The sequence below is a fragment of the Pteropus vampyrus genome, unplaced genomic scaffold (assembly GCF_000151845.1).
Source record: "Pteropus vampyrus isolate Shadow unplaced genomic scaffold, Pvam_2.0 Scaffold47, whole genome shotgun sequence".
NCBI lineage: Eukaryota > Metazoa > Chordata > Mammalia > Chiroptera > Pteropodidae > Pteropus > Pteropus vampyrus.
The window spans coordinates 2,621,362-2,642,955 of record NW_011888828.1 but is presented as its reverse complement, the minus strand read 5'-3'; the positions used below and the strand labels follow the sequence as shown (position 1 = coordinate 2,642,955).

The 21,594-nt window shown below is 34.1% G+C and overlaps 1 protein-coding gene across 10 annotated transcripts in view; it reads right to left on the bottom strand.

Moving 5' to 3' along the window:
* Window positions 1-1,626: 1,626 nt before the first annotated feature.
* FBXW7 (F-box and WD repeat domain containing 7) overlaps window positions 1,627-21,594 on the bottom strand; it is a 175,699-nt gene continuing 155,731 nt past the window's right edge. For 9 of the 10 annotated variants that reach the window (XM_023530192.1, XM_011359381.2, XM_023530191.1 and 6 more), the window contains 8 exons: window positions 16,404-16,538; window positions 13,104-13,227; window positions 11,169-11,305; window positions 10,093-10,206; window positions 8,673-8,854; window positions 6,480-6,705; window positions 4,624-4,834; window positions 3,217-3,553 (listed from right to left, as the gene is read on the bottom strand). In XM_023530192.1, coding sequence (XP_023385960.1) covers window positions 3,285-3,553; window positions 4,624-4,834; window positions 6,480-6,705; window positions 8,673-8,854; window positions 10,093-10,206; window positions 11,169-11,305; window positions 13,104-13,227; window positions 16,404-16,538 — 1,398 coding nt within the window. In that variant the 3' untranslated portion in view covers window positions 3,217-3,284. Of the gene's footprint in view, window positions 3,554-4,623; window positions 4,835-6,479; window positions 6,706-8,672; window positions 8,855-10,092; window positions 10,207-11,168; window positions 11,306-13,103; window positions 13,228-16,403; window positions 16,539-21,594 lie in introns of all 10 variants that reach the window. The other variant, XR_002780113.1, reaches the window with a different exon arrangement.

Below are 21,594 nucleotides of genomic sequence, written 5' to 3'. Positions count from 1 at the left end.
ATCGGTGTGCTGTCCGCTTTATAGCCCCTACAGCATCCTCAGGAGGTGGGTATTGTCTACACTCTAGATGGGGAAACATGAGGTCAAAAAAATCTGATGAAGGTCCCATCACTAGAAAGTATTGGAACTAGAACTTGAATTCAGGCCTACTTGTCTACAAAGCCTGTGAACTCATTCTATTCTATAAATGTAGGTTTGTTTTTAAAGATGATGTTTTTCTTCAGTTGTAATACAGTTAAGCCACATTTATATTATGAAAACTCAAGACTACCAAATGGAGACACAGCTTTTTCTTAATCATTGAGAGCCGTCAACGCGAACAGCAGTCATGGCTCCAGGCCCTGCCCTGGTCCCCGCTCTGTACTTCATGGCCTAACAGACGTTTGCCTGTGTTTATGTGGTTTTTCTGACTTTGCGTTTAACCTGTCACTTCCCCCTGATGTTCTAGTGCCTGGAATGTGCTGTGGACTAATACACCGAAGAACCCAACATGCTGGAACAGTATCTAAGTAAGCAGTCTCAAAGCTGTGTCCATAACTCGCCTGGAAAGCTAGTTTAAATGAAGGTTCTTGGGTCCCCCTTCTAGATGTTCTGATTTAGTAGTTTGGGGAGAGCAAGGCCCAAGAATTGCTGCCCTATGAGTAAAGAACACATTTTGTGTGAAATGTAGTCATTAAGTAGCGTCCATTTTTATCCATGGCTTGAGTAGTTGAGATGCTGGATATTATATATATATTACTAATACACACATACATCCATACCTATGCATGTATAGAGGGGAAGGAGAGAGACCCTACTATTTGAGAGGCTATTGCATTTGAATAACTGACTTCATTTTTTTCACTTACATTAGATGCATTAAATAAAACAGTGACAGAAGAGCCTGAAAGTACCCCAAAAATGACTTATTTTTTCTAAAACCTTGCTTTAGTTTGTCAAAATTCTAGGTTTCTTTCTTCTTAAACTCTGGTGCTTGCGAGTTAACTTCCAGCAAATCACCTAACCAGTCTGAGCCACAGTCATGCCCTCATCTTTAAAATGGAGATAATAATACAGCAGGTCCTTGAATAATGTCATTTTGTTCAGTGTCGTTTCATTTTAACGTTGATGAGGTACCATAGGAACTTAACTCTTGTTTCTATCCATTAACCTGTGATAAAACTGGTTTCATTGTGTCATTTTGCTTCAATTTGCAGAACCGGTCGACACTGTTAAGTGAGGACTTACTGTACCTACCTCATAGGGATGGTGAGAATGGATAATGCATAGAAAGTTCCTGGTTAAGTATGCAATATGTGGTTCAACTTTCAAAAATGAACTTTTTGTAGGAATTCTAGTTGTAACTATCACAGAAATGTTGTAACTCTATGAGGGACCCAGATTTCATATTTGCACATCCCGGTATAAGACAGAGATAAGCACAGTGGATTGTCCTCTCAGAGTCTAAGGAGAGAGAGGAAATCTGCATTCGCAGCACATTATTCTGACGTTAGCTGTGTAAAACAGGCCGGGAAGGACACACTACAGGGAACGCAGAGAAGCCAAGACTTTGCTGTTTTAAATATTAGACAAAACTTAAATATTTATAATGAAGCATCATTACCTCGGTGGAAGAAACAGGCATACTAACATGAAAAAACACATTTTATTGCACTTAAGTTATAAGAAAATAAAATTTCTAAGTGAATCAAACCATAGACACAATCCCTTTAAAGGTTGTTTTCCTCCATCATGTCAGGTTGTTACATAACTAAAATTAACCAACTTGAATCTGATTGTTTTAAATCAGACTATAAATAAAACAAACAAAAAAAAATAAACAGGAGGAGGAAAAAAAGATCGCCTAGGATACAGTGTTAAACCACTTTCACAGTTCAGCTTGAGTTGTGGCTCTTGGAGAATGAGGCAAACCATTTGACTTTTTCATTCATTTCATTTGTTTGCATGTGACGCCTTTACTACAAAAACTGAATCGTTTCTGCTTTGTCAGTTACTCAGAGCAATAAAACTGTAACAGTTGTTTTCCCAAATACTGCAAAACACTAAGACTGACCAGCAACTTTATTTTAATTTTGTGTTTTATATATTTTTAAAATCTTGTCAGTTTTATTATGTACGTTCATCCATTCACCACAGCCCTCAAAAAGAAAAGTTTCTCCACAGAACAGGCAGCGATAGCTCTGTTCCAAGGAATGTGTTTTAATTTTTGCCCAGATAAAAGAAAATAAGCTTTGCACACACTCTCAATTCTTTACTTGCAGGCAAACTTCACTTGTTATCTGAAATTCTCCCATTCTCAGCCTCAGAGGCACAGATGGTTCAAGTTTCAGTGGCAAAAAGTCTTTTTTCCGTAACCAAACTAGAGCAAATTTGGAATTCAGTCTGGGACTAAAACGTCACAGCAGAAAAAAAATAAAAAAAAATAATTTGCTTTTTTCTTTCATTTAGCAGCATAAATAAGTTTGGCCACTGGGAGTACAGTACAGGGGTGGGACAACAATCCCATATTTGAAGACCTACTTCTAGCACCAGCATCAAGAATTAAATCCATCTCAGGACTCACAGAACCCAGGACAACTTGCCACCTTTCAGCAATATATGCACTGAAGAGTGTATGTGGAAGCGACAGTAAGTAGATTAACAGAGGCTAATACTGTGATTGATTGACATTGGCAATGGTTGGCAAAAAAAAAAAAAAAAAAAAAAAGCTTTTCATGATAACTGTACAAAAACAATTCACAGTAATATATTTTTTTTTTTTTTTAGCTTTTCCACTCCAGAAAAATGACTTTTGTTGCAGATGCTCTCTAATTAAAGTCAACCAGTACTTGTTTTGATGTTATTGCAGCTCCTTTCTAGGTCTCAGTGGTAAAAGAACAGACTCACAGAATCTGGAACGATGTTTTAGCATTAACACAGCCCAATGACCACTGGAGAAGAAAATAAAGAAATAATTGCACCTGGTTTGATTTAGAAAGTCTTTGCAAAGCTGCCCTCAGTCAAAAGTGAAGCCTTTTATGTAATGAGACAGCAGACGCCTCTCTTGTCAGTTACGGTTTGTCATCTCTTCCTCTTTTCCTTCTTAGTCTGTAGGTCTTTTCATTCTGTTGCCCCAAGCCAACATCCTGCACCACTGAGAACAAGGGATTTTTTTTCTTTTTCGTTTTTTTCCTTTTTTTCTTTTTGCTTTTCTTTTTTCTTTTTCTTTTTTTTTCTTTTTTTGCAGGGGGGAGGGCAGGGAGTATATCGTCTACACATTTGGACAAACTCATCTTTTCTGCTCTTCACTTCATGTCCACATCAAAGTCCAGCACCAGCAGCTTGGTTTCTTCCGTCCCGTTCCGGCTCCCGACCGCACACACCAGCTTTGTGTTCGAGGCTCTGATCCGCCACACGACTCCCCCGCTCCCCCCACTCTCCAATGTGACTAGGTTGCGAATAAATTCACCCGTTTTCAAGTCCCATAGTTTTACAGTTCCATCATCTGAGCTGGTAATTACAAAGTTCTTGTTGAACTGTAAACAGGTCACAGCACTCTGATGCTTGTTGGGACCTAGGCAAAACCAAACGAATTCAATTACTGGTTAGAAATCATGGCTTTGAGTTAGTTACACTGTAATTTGTAGACTTCTACATTAGAAGATAAAATAAATGAAATATTTTAAATGCCGCATATTTAGAAACTGTATTCTGAGTATTTTAGGATCAGTGGGAATGTAAGAAAATCTGGTAGCTATTTGTAACTGAAGCATTAATTTTCAAGAGTTCTGTCTTCCAAGAAGCTTGGTTAGCTACCAGGAACACACATTTTGTTTTCTGGCTGTAGGAATGAGAGCTTTTCTTAGGGATGATGTAGACAGCCCAGCTTCATGTATTCTGCTGATGGACAAACGAGCGTAAGAGATCACCCTACCACTTTGAACTGACCATTCAAGGGCAAAGGCTGAATGGACACTATTCCAAAACTCTGAGGAAGGGACAAAACCAATGAGTAAAATGCTGCAATACAGCCCACCTGATAGCCTCACTGAAAAAAGAAAAAAAAAACACTTTCTGAGGGCTATGACCAAAGAAAACAGTTAATCATGACCTAGGAAGTTAACACTGTTGTGCCTCATTTAATGATAGTGGCGTTCACATTTTTCTTTCTTTATTTGAGTGGGCACCATCATTCCTTCTTATCCTAGTTAAGCAGATGGTTAAGGGTCTAAGTTGAAGCCAAAGCAATTTTCTATCAAAGATGCTTTTTGTTTTTTGTTTTAGCAAGACAGCTCTTTAATTTAAAATGGCACTAAAAATTCAAAATAAAAAGATCACTCAAAAAAATAAAATGAGTATGTTGCTTCTATGATATAGCCAACATCTCTTCCACATTGTTTTTTAAGGTTAGAGTTAACTGTACATGTAGGAAGTGATTAAACAATTTTATATTAAAAACACAATTTAAAATACTTTGTCAAGAGTAGCCTAGTTTTGTTAAGTCAGAGTGGAAATAAATGCTCATAAACTTATCCAAAATAAGCATATTCATTTTGTATAAGGTTAATTCTTTTTGTGACATAAAAGCTCCATATTTCTCTAATTTTTAACAAACACAACTAAAAGTGGGTAGCCAATACTTACCTTGCAATGTTTGTAAACACTGTCCTGTTTTAATATCCCAGATTTTAACTGTAGAGTCTGCATTCCCAGAGACAAGAATATTGTCTTTGAGTTCCATTCCACTTGTTAACGACTGGTGTCCTGTCAACGTGTGAATGCAGTTCCCTGTCTCCACATCCCAAACTCGGATTGATGTATCAAGAGATCCACTCACTACATGGATGCCATCAAACTACAACAGACACAGTTTATTAAACTAGAAGTATAGACATTCTTGATATTATTTATTGACCTTAAACCTAATTGGGGAGAGGGAGTAGAGCATGGGAAACAGGTAATGCCAGGAGCAAAATGAGGTACTAGGATAAATTGTATGTAATGAAGCAACCCTACAGTGCATGTTCTCGGCTCCTATCCCAAATGCTCATTTTATATGGCCAGTGGCTTCAAACTAGATGCAAAAACAACTAAAAAAAAACAAAAAAAAAACACCTAAAATGTACATATTTTCAGATCTTCAGATCTTCTGGTCACACATAACAGCTCCATACTATGGAAAATTCAGTAAAGATTGCCATTTGAGTTTTATTTCTCAATAGGAAGCTGAAACAAGTGACACAGCTTGTGATAAAGGGTGTTCTTATCAACGTCTAAGGCATGAAAAGGGCTAAACAACATTCACGACATTTTAAAGTTCTGCTACAAGTCATACATAAAATTAAAATTTCATTTACAATAACCTAATGCTAATTAGGAAATGTGCCAACGGATAAATATATTTGGAATTAGAAGAGGTGGCATTTTGATAACAAAAGATAACTATATAGCAACCTCTTTTCCTGCTTCCCAAGCTATATTGAAAGCCAATAAATATCTATTAATTCCCAGGTCTATAATTCCCAGGTCTATAATAATGTTGCTACCTCTTTTCTCAATCTAATGGTTTATTTAAATGAGAAGATTATATTCTTTACAATTCTGAGCATATCACAAAACATAAAAACAAGTGCAGCCAATTACCTCTCCTCCAAATTCATGACTTTTTCTAAGTTAACAAACATCTTTATTATGTGTCAGTATTTCATGACATAGACAGTATTCTGTCAATTAAGAAACAAATACCCCAAGAATGGAACTGTCAGAGACTGAGAACAGAACTGATTATCCTAATTTGCTGATCACTAATGAGCAATAATACCTGGTAAATAAACTGGGTAAGTAATAGGACACGTTTTTGAATTGGAATGCTATCTTTCAGAAAATAAAATAAAATCTATTTTCTAAACTTGCTATTAATCTAATTATTGATCTCAAAATATGACAATCTATTCAAGGATACCAGGTTTAAATGTAAAAAAAAAATTCAGTTTAGTCCAATGTACTTCCCTACGACTACCCATCAGCAGCCCTGCGAGAGCACGCGCGGCCTTATGCAGCAAAGCGCCACTTCCACTTTGCATGGGGACGAAATCACAATTACATGGCCCATCAACTCCACTATCAAGGCAAAGGGGCGGCTTTTGGTCAAATTAATCCTCTACTAACGAGTTTATTAAAATCCAGGTTATTCTCCTCTGAGACTATCTATCTACCCATTAATTAATATAGGAAAACTTAGGGCTCTAAAGCCTCAGGTTCCAAGACAAATATTTGTATTTTAGAGGGAAAATGGATGATAGAAAACTGAAACAAATCATAAAAATAATGTCAGAATGTATGCTTTCTTCATGCCAATTTTAAAGTATGTATAAAGAGAAGGATAATTCATCTTTTGGGGGCTGTATTGAATCAACAATTTGACAGTGGTTATCTGAGTAAAACTATCTTATGATTCATCAGTAAAGCATCTGAGGGACATGAGAGCTATAATCTCTTACCTGTAATGAATAGACTCTATTAGTATGCCCTTGCAGCGTGTGTAGACAGGTCTCAGTCTCTGGATCCCATACCTTCACCATAAAATCATACGCTCCACTAACAACCCTCCTGCCATCATACTGAACACAGCGGACCGCTGCTACATGACCCATCAGCACATGTAAACACTGGCCTGTCTCAATATCCCAAACCCTAAGAGTGGCATCTCGAGAACCGCTAACAACTCTGTTGGGGGAAAACAGAAAAAAATATATATATTAGAATGTTTAATAATATGAGAAAACATGAAATATTAAAGTCAGTGGTTATTAAAATTTTTTTCTTAAGCGGGAACACCTGTTTTCAAAGAAATCCTATCTAAAGTCTTAAAATATAAATATTACAAAGTTGAGTCGCTCTGATTGGGATGAGAAGTTGGGAGCCCAGAATTCTGCCTGTTTGGCTCTGCCAGCCGTGAGGGATCGAGTAGCACGGGGTTCTGTGGAACACTCTGAAAACTACGGTACTGTACTTAACAAAGAAGAAAAAGAAGCAGCAACAGCTGCCAGCTCTAAATATATACAATAAGATCTTAATATGTCAGAAATAAAAATGCTAATGTACAAAATATCTATGAAATGTAAATGAGAGAAGTCTAGGTAGTAATATTTTGAAAATTTTTAATTTTCTTTTTTATCCTTTATGCCACTTCCTAAGATTTTGCTTATGAACACCTATTCCCTTTGTGAGTAAGGAATAAAATTCGATAAACGTTATTCAACAAAACAAATCAGAATTTAGAATTTAATAGCTAAAGATGTGTGCTTTACGCCATATATTCTGGTAAAATTAACCAGTTTTAGACATGTCCTCAAAGGCTGCGTATGCTTATCTTTACAAATATTCAGGCTATGGGGGCATCAAGACATACAGATTTTAGAAGATACTTATGTACAGGCAACAGAAATCCCTTAAGAAGTCGACCCAATATTATTAAATTAAACTCTTCTGAAGACTAGAGTGAAACAAGTACTGCAGTCACTTTCGGATTACAAAGCAGAGCTGAAAAACTCAGGTATCTTTATGTCATTCCTAAGAGATAAAGAAAGGCCATAGTTTCCACATTTGGAAGAGTATAAAAGGGAAGCATTGAGGGATTTAAGTCCAAGAACATAATGGAAACTGAAATGCAACGTCTCTTAATACTAATCCCCCAAATTTTAATGGTATATACCACATTGTTCAAAATACAAACGAAATGGTACTTTTCTTCACATATTACCAATCTACTGCGAAATCTGCTTAATGTAATTAATGGTTCTTAATAAAGAAGATGCTATGGACAGAATTAAAGGTAAAGACTGGAATAGATTTACTGTAAGGACACGTCACAAAAATCTTTTTTTGACGAATGAAGTAGAAATCACATTTAACGGGTACCACAAAGACATGCCAACAGAAGATAGAAAGGACTTTAATAGGAGGGCTTTGTAGGAGGAGATAAAACCAAGAGCAAAGACACTGAGAAGAAAAAAGCAAGCAGTCTGGTTTGGCCGAAACTATTCTGAAAACTGGATAAAGGATTTTCTCCTTAATTCATAAGCAACAGAAGACTCCCAAAGGGCAGTGATACTATCATAATTAGAGAAGAGTTCTTTGTCGGCTGTGTAAAAGGTGAGAAGACCAGGTCTGAAAGCCATTTCAATAGTTTAGGTGACAGGTAATGAGAGAATAAATTAAAAACCACAGGCCTCAGCTTTTGCCTAGGATATGATGAAGTGGTGTAGGATGGGTCTGTAATCGAAAAGACTTGGAGACCTGAAGCCTGAATAACTGAATTTGTCCCCCTGGCAGAAAATGAATAGCAAAATATATATATATATATTTTTTTTCAAGATGAGTCATCAAAGATGTAGAACAATAAAGTAAGGCGTCATTCAAGATTAGAGACCAGGGAGTTTCAAGGAGGAAGCCAACAACACTAATAATTGAGGAAGGAAATTTAAAGACAAGCCTCGATTTTACGCCAATACACTCCTGCTTTCCTAGTACAGAAACATCTGAAATCTAATAATTAAAGTCTAATTTAAAAGCACATTATCACTAACTATTAGACACAGTAAGTATTATACAATCTGAACTCTTCACAAAAGGCCCAAAATTCATAAGTGACAGAGGAAGAATTCCCAATCACTATGGGATTTTTCCCTCACCTCTTTTCATGGAGATGCATACAACGAACAGTGGAAGTATGCCCGTACAACGTGTGTATACACTCTCCAGTCTCTGCATTCCACACTTTGAGAGTCCGATCTGTAGATCCACTAATGATGATATTGTCTCTCATCTGTGATGACCAGACTCCACCTGTGTGTCCCACTAATGTCCTCAGACACTGCAAAAACACTTAAGATGATTACTTTTGCATAGGAAGAAAAACGATTTAAATAACATTTCAGTAGCTCATTAAAATTTGGAGTAAAGATATTCACCCAATTTGATTGTTTAGCATATCAGAAAATATTTTTTCACATCAATATAACATGACCACATCATTATTTATTGCTTTATTTATTCAGTAGCATTATATTATACAAGCACACACACAATTGAGGAAAAAGTATGTAGAAAGTAAATACTTCTCATTAAGTTATGAAACTCCAGCCTGGCCTGTTTGATGAAATAAGACTAAAACTGCAACTTGGTTTCTTCCCTGGGAATGGATTCAATGAGAGAATGCCAAGAGTGTTGGGTGTGGCTACATACCACAGTTCATCTGAACCTACAGCGAGGCAGTAGTTGGGAGCCGGGCAAGGTACTTCCAGGCAAGTAAAGACAGACGTTAAAGCCCTGAAGCCAATCCAAAACTAACGTTAAATTGTGGAAATATGAAGCTGCTTTAAAAATTTTTAGCATTTGACTTGGAATATTAGAAAATTCTTGCCCAAGAATCAACATGCTATAGGACATTTTAAAAGACACAGATTTTTTTCCCCCACACTTTCTTCTGTTATTTTTTAAATGGTCAATTACTTAATTCCTGAAAATATTCTCCATTGGACAGACAAAAGTATTCACTAGAAAACCAGTAAAGTACAATGTCATATGCAGTGAAGGTGATTGCTTGGACTATTTTTTTCTTTCAGCTCCTATTTAAATACCTAGTCTGCTTAATTTCCACCTTAGAGGGTTTGAGATGAGTCTAAATTAGCATGATTTACTTAACTTTTAAACTGTAAGCAGGTTACCGACAAAGCAGTTTACAAGGAAAAACAAATATCCCTCAATGACATTTTTGGAAAAGATTAAAAAGGAAGGAGATATAATTTAGGTTAAAAAGGTAGACAAAATTAAGACAAGAAAAAGATAAAGCACATCTGTAAGATCTTAAAATAGCTAAATCACAGAGGTATTCACACAAACTATTTAAATGAAGAAGAAACTAATGACAACCCTATCATGATAAGCATCACCTTCTTGCCAAGGAAGAAGCTAAATTAGAAGCTCTGATATTTACTATCAAAATAAGCTAGGGTCAAAAACGAATCCTTGTTTTCTATTTTCACCGGTTGATCTTTGCAAAGATATAGACAAAATAGTGACTTTGTGAAGCACAGAAAGAAATAAACTCACTTTGCCTGTGACTGCTGACCAAACTTTTAAAGTGTTGTCATCAGAACCACTAACTATTCGGTTACCACAAAATTGTAAGCATGTAATCACATGATCATCATGTCCTTTCAGCACCTACGAGACAGATGTACAGATTAGAAATATGTTATTAAATTATGTTTTTTAAAATACTGGTGAAAAGAAAAACGAAACCATAAATAGGAACAGTAATCTGTAGTCTATGTCTAGAATTAAAATTCATATAAAATATGAAGCATCATCATTCCCAACTGATGAATCAAGTATTAAACATTTTGTTGTTTCCATATCCTATTATTTATACTTGAGACATCAATTATTAAAATTTTACTGAGTCAAGATTTCATAAAGGTGGTTCAAACACAAATGTATTTTATAATCTATTTTATCTGCTCAAACCAAAATAGGCATCTAATTTTTGCAATTTTGACACACAAAAACAAAAGCACCAATTAACTAGGAAGACAAGAGTAACAATAATTATCAACTCTTTAAACTTACAAGAAAAGCCTGTTATAATATACACACAGTAATAGAACAGTGTCTCCTAAAATTGCTTTCCATCCAGTTGCAAAAATAATTCTAAGAATTTCAAACATTTTCAACCATTCTTTATATACTTGGAATGTTATAAGACAAAAGTCAGAATAATACTTAAATTTATAATAATCAAACACCCAAAAGCCACCAAAAAAACCCTTGAAACATGGGCACTTCTCACAAATCATGTTTGGATCATGTGGTCAGAGAGGGAGCAAATTAGTTGGCAGAAGAATGTATGTGACAAAATTCAACCGGATACACAGAAATTTTCATCTACATAAGATAGAGCTACATGAAATGTAACTCATCTTTTATTCAAATACAATTAGTTTTTAGACTAGAAAAATTCACAACAGAGGAAATACTGTCAGTTGTACTTGCAGTTATTTTAAAATATACTGTGTTCTTTCTACAGGAGATAGGTGTCAAGTTATACCGCTTGCCAAGAAGTGAAGAAACACACTAGGTGCTGACACTGATTGACGGTTTCCGTTACACTGCACCAGTTCAGTTACCTTAGGAGATTTGAGTTCTCCTCGCCTCCAGTTGGTATCAATTCTGTGCTGTCTGATGTACGCACTTTTCCATGGACTGTGTATGAAACCTGGTTTTATAACTTTTCTTCTCTTGATGTGCAAAGGTTCATCTATACCTAGTTCAAAGAGTTAAAGAGTATAATTGCCTTCATCAAAAATTACACATTTTATAATGTATCTCATTTTCCCTATGCTGAAAACCACCAAAATGCAGGACACTGTCCAATTTCTAACACTTGGTACAAAACAATGTTTGCATTCTGTATGTCGATCTTTTATATTGAATATTTCGTTTCTTTCTCAAAATGATCCTATGGAACGCTGGTGAGGATGTGCAGAAATCGGAACCCTTGTGCGATGCTTCGGGGAATATAAAATGGTATAGCTGCTATGGAAAATAGTATGGTGACTCCTCAAATATTAAACACAGAACTATCATATGATCCAGCAATTCCACTTCTGGATATACACCCAAAAGAACTGAAAACAGAGACATGAATAGATATTTGTACACCCTCATTCATAGCAGTATTATTCGTAATAGCTAAAAAGTGGAAGCAACTTGAGCATCCATCAATGGATAAATGGATAAACGAAATGTGGTATATACATACGATCGAATATTATTCAACCTTAAAAAAAAATTCTGACATGTACTACCATGGATGAACTTGAAGACATTATGCTAAGTAGAATAAGCCAGTCACAAAAAGACAAATACCGTATGATTCCACTTATACAAGGTACCTAGAGTTGTCAAACTTATAGTGACAGAAAGTAGAATGGTGGTTGCCAGCAGCTCTAGGGAGGAGGCATAGAGAGTAATCGTTAACCAGGTATGACGTTTCAGCTGGGGAAGATGAAAAAGTTCTCGAGATGGATGGCAGTAACAGTTATACAACAATATGAATGTACTTAATGCCACTGAACTATACGCTTAAACATGGTTAAAATGATAAATCTTAATGTATATGTTATTTTTTTTAAGTCATTAAAATAATGATTCTGTGAGAGAAGGTAAAGCAGATATGATTAATCCCACTTTATAAGCACTTGAGAAAGGGTTTCACTGCTTAGTTCGAGCCACAGACAGGGCAGAGGCAGGACTGGAAACCAAGTATCCAGGATCTTCACTTCCAAGCGTCACGAACTATCAGTGATCCCCACTCGGCTATTTCTTCCATGAAGGGGAGGACAAGCTATGGAGTACCTATCTCATGCACCAAGAGTCTTTCTCAAAAATTTTGCTTGTCAGAGGCAAGTAATATTTTTACATATTTATTTTTCTAGATACCTGCTGGGGGGCGGGGCGGGAAGCCCTTTCTTTAATTAATATGGATATACCTACTCCTCTGCTAAGAAAGGGAATTTTTTTTTAAGGTTTCAAGAACATAAACTCTATGATAAGATGAAAATGGGAGTTCACTACTATATTCTCAGGATTTAAGAATGTCTAGTTCATCGGAGGTATTCAAATACATTTGTCAAAGGAATGAATAGACTATAGAATATTTGAGTATTTAACTGCTAATATAACTTTGGGTTTCCTTTAAATCATCCTCATCTTGACTTTTTCATTGTTTATTAATTCTACTAGAGACTGAGAAGCAAATCAGATATACTTGCTATTAGTTATAGTGTTCATTAAAGGGATTAGCTGCAAGACAGCTCATTTGAACGTGTGGAATAACACGTGGACTTTATATAAGTAGGTGAATGCAAATGAAGACTCATTCCTGATTCTCCGATAGGCTGCCAAAGTCTCTCTTTTCATTTGTCCACCACTTTATTCTACTTGCACATAAAACTTATTTTATTTTACATAAAACTTATTTTTATGTTTTCTATTTATTTTCAGACTCACTTTGCTTTTTCAAAGTAAAAACATTCTCTCTATGTGATTTTGAACCTTACCCTCTTCTTTGCATTTCTCTCTCCAGAGAAGGTTGTCCTCAGCCAAAATTCTCCAGTAGCGACACGTCTGAGCCGCTTGTAGCAGGTCTTTGGGTTCCAGGAATGAAAGCACATAAAGTGCCAGCTATGAAAAGAAAAAAGCATAGTATACACTTATTTTTACAAAAAAATACAAGTATAAAAATAAGCTAATTATTCTCTACAGGATGGAGTACTTATAGATAAATGTAATATAATTGTACATTCTAATTTCTAAAATTATGAAAGTCAGTACCCTCTGATTAATATTCAGTCTTAACAAATATATACCAGATTTAAGAAACTCACTCTTATTGGTTTTTAGGAACTTCACTAACTCCTCACCTCTTCAAGGAACACCTATTAAATCTCTCAGCCTCTGCTATTGCCTTTGCTGTTGAGTGGCAACTCAAGAATTCTGTCTGTCCGTCCATCCGTCCATTGGTCCATCTGTCCGTCCGTCCAGTACAGTCCACCCACCTACCTATCTAAATATCTATTTTATTTTACTTGTTTAAATTTTATCTTTTTATCTCCCTAGTACAATGTAAATTTATTGAAGGGTAAATTTATTAAATTTATTGAAGGACTTAAGAAATGAGAATTCTTTATATTCTGTGTGATATGATTTCAGATCACTTCTGATAGTTAGATGTAATTAATAGTTCTTTATCACATCAAAGTGTTTATTGCCATAATGATAAACTTTTAAAACGTTTACACCCTTAACTGTAAATGACAAAAGGGGACAATTACAAAATTGCTCCATAGACAAATATAAGAGTAAATGGGTTCTAATTACTTTACATTGCTTAAGAGAATTTCTTGATAGGCCAGATAGAGTTGTATATTTGAGCTAGCTCTCTGGTATATCGTTGGTTTTAAAATTTTGTTGCCAATACTTGCAAACCAACAATTTTTTTCATTGTGTAAAGTCAATTCAAATAAACGAAATGAAAAAAGAAGAAAAAGAGGACTGATGGCTTCCGAATATGCTTATTCAATTAGCCTCACGAATCACAGAAATTTAAATTATGCTTTTAGGACAAAAATGTTCTAAACAGAGCAATAAAACAAATAAAAATACACGGAAGCAATAAAGTTTAGTTTTTATATAAACTGAATTACAAGGATTAAAACAAACTATCATTTAAAGGGCCAAGGATCAAGAAGGGAGTACAAGCACAATTTGAATTATTTTTTAATGCGAAATAAAAATTACATGGTATAAATTATGCTTTCCCAATGATTTTCTAAATATCGAGTTCATTCTTAATCACAAATTCATTGAGTACATTCTATGTAGAAAATACTTCAATTATTCGGTATTCAATTTAATACTACTACTGACAAATGACAGTAGAATATTTTTTGTGGAATATTTTTGGTCTGTCAGAGAAGATCATTCAGTATCATATATAGAAATAGTCATTTAAAATAAAAGGCATATTCAACAATCTACATATATGTGTGTATATATATACATACACATATACAAATATACATATATATTTCAACATTGTCATTTTTTAATGGATACTCCATAAGCCACTTAATTTTGCAATTATCAATCAGTCAAAGCCTGGGCAAGTTTTCTTAGTGGCAGTATAGATAATATGCTAAGCCAGGATTCAGTTTCATTCTCTTACGTAGCCTCACTTCGTTTTCCTCAGGCAATCTTTAAAAGAACACTTAATCCAAAAAATCTTCGTTGCATTTACCCTGGTTATCAATCATTTGTGCTTAATTCTTAGACTCTTAAAAAACTCTCATAGTCTTCCATTTTAAATCATATTTTCTGTGTGTTAAAAAGTGGAAATCCAAATAAAGAAAAAACAAAACAAAAACTCACCACTCTTAGAGATAAGGAGACAAATCAGACTAAGAGAAAGTCTATCTTTTACCAAAATACTACCTTCTAAAATAAGGAGGATATCAAAGGAAACTATGAAGAATATATCAAAGGTGAATAAATTCACTTTCAGTCAAATATTTACAAAAGTGTTTCCTATTATTAACATCCTTCTGGAAGCTAAAAGAGCTTATGTCACTTTCATAAGCCAAATCTATTCAAAGAACTCGGTTTTAGAATGAGCCAGCAAGAATAAAAGTTTATTTCTGGGACAATATCATTAAAAAAAAAAAAAAAAAATCACTTCAAAGAAGAAACATTTCAGGAAAAAAAAAATGTTTTTCTCATTTTGTTTTTTTTCCTGGAGTTATTCTTAGTTTCATATATTAAATATGATGAAATTATTTTAGTCACAGCCAATGCGAAATTAAAACTGGAACTATCTTTAATTATCTTAGGCTATTTAGAATGGTTTTCTGAAAAAAAAAAATTGACTCCTTTTCTCTTCAAATTTGAAGTTTCAGGATCATTCGCAATTATATATTAGTATTTTACATTGTCTTCTTAGCTGACATGTATTAGTGGCACACCTGTAATTTATGAAACTATGGTGACATGACATTGATTATTTAATGTTATATTATTTGTTTGCTAACAAAAATGAAACTATGAAGCCTATAACATCAATAGAAACTACATCTAAACTGTGTCTCATTTACACAGTCAAGAATGCCCGTATGATCATAATCTATGATTTAAAAAGTGTCAGTTTACGTGAAGATATAAAAATAAATGGGCATAAATAATTCCACGAGAAATGTCATAAGAATGCAATTGGTAAGGAAAATCTGTACTTATGTGTGTGTTTCTGTGTGACAGAGGTGAGAAGCAGGATGATTAAAAGAAAAAGATATACATGCGAAATTCCACATATTTTAAAATAATTATACAATATAAGTAACAGAGAACTACAATTCAATAGAATCATAAAACTATTAGTCCCGAAGGGACTTGGGATAAACAAACAACAAAATAAGAAATAATTTTCTGTTTTAATAAATCAGATTAAAAAAAGAAAAAATCTACTGCTATAATGAACATGCCAAGACAACTAAAGGTTGGGTTTCAAATAACCTGGGGGAAAATCCTGGTAAAGAAACAATCAAATTAGTGAAACTAAATAGCTTACTCCCATATATGACTTATTCCAGTGGTAGAAAGAAGTCACTTAGTCTATACGCATACTTTAATCTGAAAATGATATTATTAAGTAATGGCAGGTTATTATTTACAGCCCTCTGTAACACTTCTTAAAGGGTTAAACTGGTAATACTGAATACCATAATTAGCATGACAGTGTTTAAAGGTGGCAGCTGTTGAATTATATTCTCAAATAGCACCCCATGAAGAACGGAAGTGATCTTCCTTACCTCTTTAGGGAGCAACGAAATGAAGTCTCGTTGAAACTGGGGTTCTATCACTTGCATCATATGTTTTACTTGTGTTGGTTCGCAACTATCAATAAGTTCATCTAAAGCAAGCAATTTCTCTGGTCCACTCCAGCTCTATCAAAGAGAAATCAGAAACTTTTATTATTTTAAAATAGATGTCTCAAATTATGAAATCATAAAAAAAACTCATATTTTTATGCAAAATAAAAAGGGCTCCTTATAGTGACTTTTTTCTCCAGAAGGCATTAAAGTGATAATCATTTAGTCTCATCAAATTTACCAGATACCTTTATTTTATAAAAGCTTTTTAAAAAGTCATAGTTTTGACAGAAAACTATTTTTATTACATTATTATAATTGTTATATAGTCATCTACCACCAAGATACTGATTGAGAAAACCAAACTTTTATTCAGAAACATCAATTTGGGTATAGGGAGTTTTGACAGATTTTCTTTATGTTCTTTCAGGTGGGCACCATAAAACTTAAGGGCTTTAATGAAGCACTCATCTGAGGAGACTGGCAACATCATTCAGAGAAAAATTAATAACCGGGTATACTGAACATCTGACAAGTGTCTTCCACAAATTAAAAGGGCTTTGATTTGTTGTGTGAACATAGTTTCAGATAAAGAACGGCAAAGAGCAGAAAACAGTAGCTGATTTAGTAGTAATATTAGAATGTGAACACAGACTAAAAGAGGGCAAAAAAATAAAAGTTCTACATTACGGAAAAACAAAAACATACTTATACTTCAAAAATATAAGCTCCTTTCAACTATTCTAGGGAATTATTTTTTTTTTTAAGCTTTTTTCCAGTTAGGAACACCTAAACAGAAAAGCCATAATTCTTAAAAGGAAAAACTGAAAAGCCATGTGGATAATCGAAAATGTTAGAATTTCCCCTCACAATAATCACGTAAAACATTTAAATAACCTTGTAGTTCTTAAGTAAAAGAACATTATTCTGCTATCGAGAAACTTGATTTCTTGAATTATTTGAATTATTATGTCCATTTTGGAAGTGGGTGAAGAGGGAAAAAATAGGTGAAGTTTAGAGCTAGAAAGATCTAGATTTTTGACTCCATTTCTTGCTCGCATTAGAAAGTTGGATTTTATAACATGTGGAATAGAAAGTAACTGAAAACTGAGATATGCTGAGGATACCGGAAGCCTTATTTAGAACATTTTAAAGTATTTTTTAAAGTATTTACCCCTTTAGAATCTATAATAAACTTCATCTCCTCTTTCCTATCATAAAGTGTAGATTATGGTAATGCTACCGAACATTTCAGTAGCACTTCCGTCCATAGTACCTATCACAAACATTATCTCATTTAATCGTCATAAAAACTCTGGGGAACATCCCCCTTTCACCAGCGAATATGAGGAAACACAGGCTCTGATTGGTTGTGTCCTTTCCTTTTACTTCCATACATACACACACATGGAACATTCTCCTTGAGTACTCGCCTTGTATCTTTTTTGGTTAGGCTGGAGATTTATACATAGAAATTAAAAATACTCATACACATTCATATGCATACACATGACCTATCAAAAGCAGTTAGTTTGAAGTTTGATTTTTTTTTTGTTCAGTTTCCCTCACATAGCTTTAAATCCTGATTCAAAACTTACCTCTTTGACAAAATTTAAACTGATCAAATTCCACTCATCTCTGGTCCATTAGTATCAATATTACAAACTCTGATTTATTGATTTACATTCCTCACAAGATTTCAGGTGGCTTTTTATAATATTTTGTTCCTCTCTATCTACATTCTAAGGTTCATGGACACTAGTATAAGGAGCATATCCATTTTGTGTAAAAGATAACCATGCTGACTTGATTGAATTATAGCTTAATTAAGTTTCTTGATAGCAGAATAATTTTAATGCAAACTTCTTAATCTCCTTTGCATATGTTAATACCTGATTTAAAAGTGTTTAGAAGTGTTTATGGTTAAACTTTGTTACAAAAATAAAGATACCCTACGCAACCCAGAGTAAAAACAGTGAAAAGGTTTCAATGTATTATTACTCCATATACTTTATATAGTAACTATATTAATCGCTACTATAAGTACATCTGATTTAAGGTAATATAAATGTTTAATGTTTTCTTTTTTCAGTTAATGTAATATTACTGTTTTTTAAAAAATAAATAGAAAAACAATATCAATACATAGTAAATAACAGAATAGGTGGAAAAATACTTATTAGCAGTTGTATGAAAAAAGCCAGAATAGAACATAAATAATTAATTTGGATCTTAGGTAAATGCTAGAAACTGTGGCAGAAACCTATATATGTATATTTAAGGCAAAGTCCATGGCAAAAATTATGCCTGCATAGCAAAATGTTTCTAAGACTTTAAACAATGTTTTTACTTTGTTTTAGTTAATATTTAATAAGTCAAATAACGTTAAAATTATTTCATTTAAATTTACATTTAGCAGATATTACTTTGTGACATTTTTCTTAAGAATGTACCACTGATAAAGTATAGTAACATAAGCTGTAAACTACATGGTAAATGAGACTGTTTCCGCTGACCAGACATACTCTACAGTCTAATTACTTAAACTCACATCTCTTACATGGTTCCAGCAAAGGTCTGAACCATATAGGTGGCTTTCCTCTCTCCAGCCTAGATTTCCAACCTGAACTCTAGACTTGTATATAAAATTGTTTACTCAACATGTATTCTTAGATATGTAATAGAAACCTACCACCTCCCTATTTCAGTAAAATGTAACTCTATTCTGTTAGTCGTTCAGGCCCAAAACTCTGGAGTCATTCCTGACCCCCTCACGCTCACTAGCAGATAGTTCTGATCCATCAATGAAATCTAAGGCCTTAAACTTGAATCAAAATATATCTAGAATGTAATAGAACTTAATAGAACGTAAATTCTGCGAAAATAGAGTTTTGTTAACTACTGTATTCCAGATCCAAAGGAAGGCCTAGCACCTAACAGTTGCCCAATTAATATTTGTTGAATAAATGAATCCCCAAGGAGTCAAGAAGTACTGCACCAGCACTATCTCAAAACTCTCTCTAGAGAGTGTTTCTATCCTTTATATTTGATGGTATCACTAGAACTTGTTTGCTTAGTCAGGTTCCAAGTCTGGATACAAACTTTGTATACATACATGGTTTAGAAGAAAGGGATGTGTGCAGTAACTTGAAAACCCTGCAGTTAATGACTATGTTAAAACGAATAACAACAATCCACACCAACTTTTAATGAGGAAAAGTGGAAAGAGCACTGAATTGGGGATCAGAAAATCCAACTTTTAGAAGAGATATTGTCATTAACTAAGTTACTATTTAACCTCTGTGGCCTAAGTTTCTTTATCTGCAAAAGTGATGGATAATTCTGACAATAATTATATTTCTGTTCTGAAAAGCAGCTGTCCTGAAAAAGAAAAAGGCATCTGCCTTTGGTCTTGTATGATAAAGCTAAGTGAGAACATATTAAAAGGGATAGGAAAAACATTCCAAATTCAGAAAGGATCAAAAGAAACAAAATTTAATTTGTGGACAAAACTGCAAATGCAAACTTGAAAATTCCCCATAAAAGTGATATCTTATTTTAGGTAATTAGAGAATACAGATAGTAGTGAAGACTAGAAGGAGCACTGAACTATAATCAGGCGCCTGGGTTTCACCAGTAAACTCACCGTGGAACCACATGGAAGTTCCTTAATTAGTCTGAGTCTCAGAAACCCCACCTGTATAATGAAGGGCTTGGTCCAGACCAGTGGTTCCCAAATGCTGGTTGAGGAATGCAAGAATCTTGGAGTCCTACAACCCACCATCAGAGTCTGATTCAGTAGGCAAGGTGATGTTGAGGCCATTTTATGTTTTAAATAAACAACTCATCCAGGATTAATGGAAGTGATTCCCAAAGCAGGAGTGAAACTGACCAACAACTCCTGGATGATCGATCCTTACTTAGTATCCCAATCAGACGAATATTGGGACTTTGGTCAGTACTGTGCCTGAATTTCATGTGGTAAAGAACTCACTTCTGTAACACCTCCAACGGATGGTTATCCAGTCTGTTTCAACAGTTTCAGGCGTAGAAAGTACTTACTATCTCCCCTTCTATTGGGGGTATGTTCTAATTAAGTTCAACTTATATCAAAATCTGACTTAAAGAATACGATCCAGGTTTTGTTTTCTAAAAAAAAAAAAACAAGAATCGGCCTGACTGTATTTTTATATAAAAGTCTTCAAAATGTTAGACAGACTTGGTATTTCTCTTGGTCTTCTCTAGCTAAATGCATGACTTTCTTTAACTCTTCCTCACACAAGGTTTCTTGATCTTACTGTTTTGAATATAATTGCAAAGTAATACTGAATTCATTTTCTTTTGGCACTATCCTGTTTTAATGTTTTATCAACTGTCAAATAAAAAAGATGTAAATAAAGTAAATTAGAAAACATGTACGACTTCTAGGGGTTACCGTGAAACTTGATTAAATCCTTCAATAGAATAATTTTTACTCCGTTTTTAATTTAAAAACATAGTATTTTCTACTTTATCAATTTAAACAATATTTTTAGTATAGCAGGTTTTTTCAAAGTACATTTATCATTTTAATGCAATGTGAATATGCTTTGATTACAATAATGCTAATAACGTCAAGCTAATGGCATTAGTATGAAGCTAATGGTAACAGCCCTTTTTTAGACCTGAAAAAACTGAGACTCACAAAGGCCCTTTCCTGACCCACAGACAAAACTAACATTTACTGAGTCTACACTGTCTTTACAAGTATAGTTTATGTACATTACATGTTTTCTCCTTTTTGACAACTTTTTAGTGTCATATCTATTTTAGAGGAAGAAAATAAAGGCAAGAGTGGTTACATAATATCTACAAAACTGCACAGTTAAGAGGCAAAGCCAGAATCTGTACTAAGAGCTTTTCTCCTAAGTCATATTATGCTTCTCATATATCAAGATGCCTCTGAATATAAATTTCAACATAAGACAATGTTGATAGTATTGATTTCTTTACCTAGTCCAAATCTTTCAAGTAAAAAGAAATATTAACACCCAAATGACATAAACAACAACAAAAAAGAACAATCCTCTCCCCCCAAATTATTAATCTGCAGCATCAATCTGGCTGCAAAAAACAAGCAAACAAAAAAAAA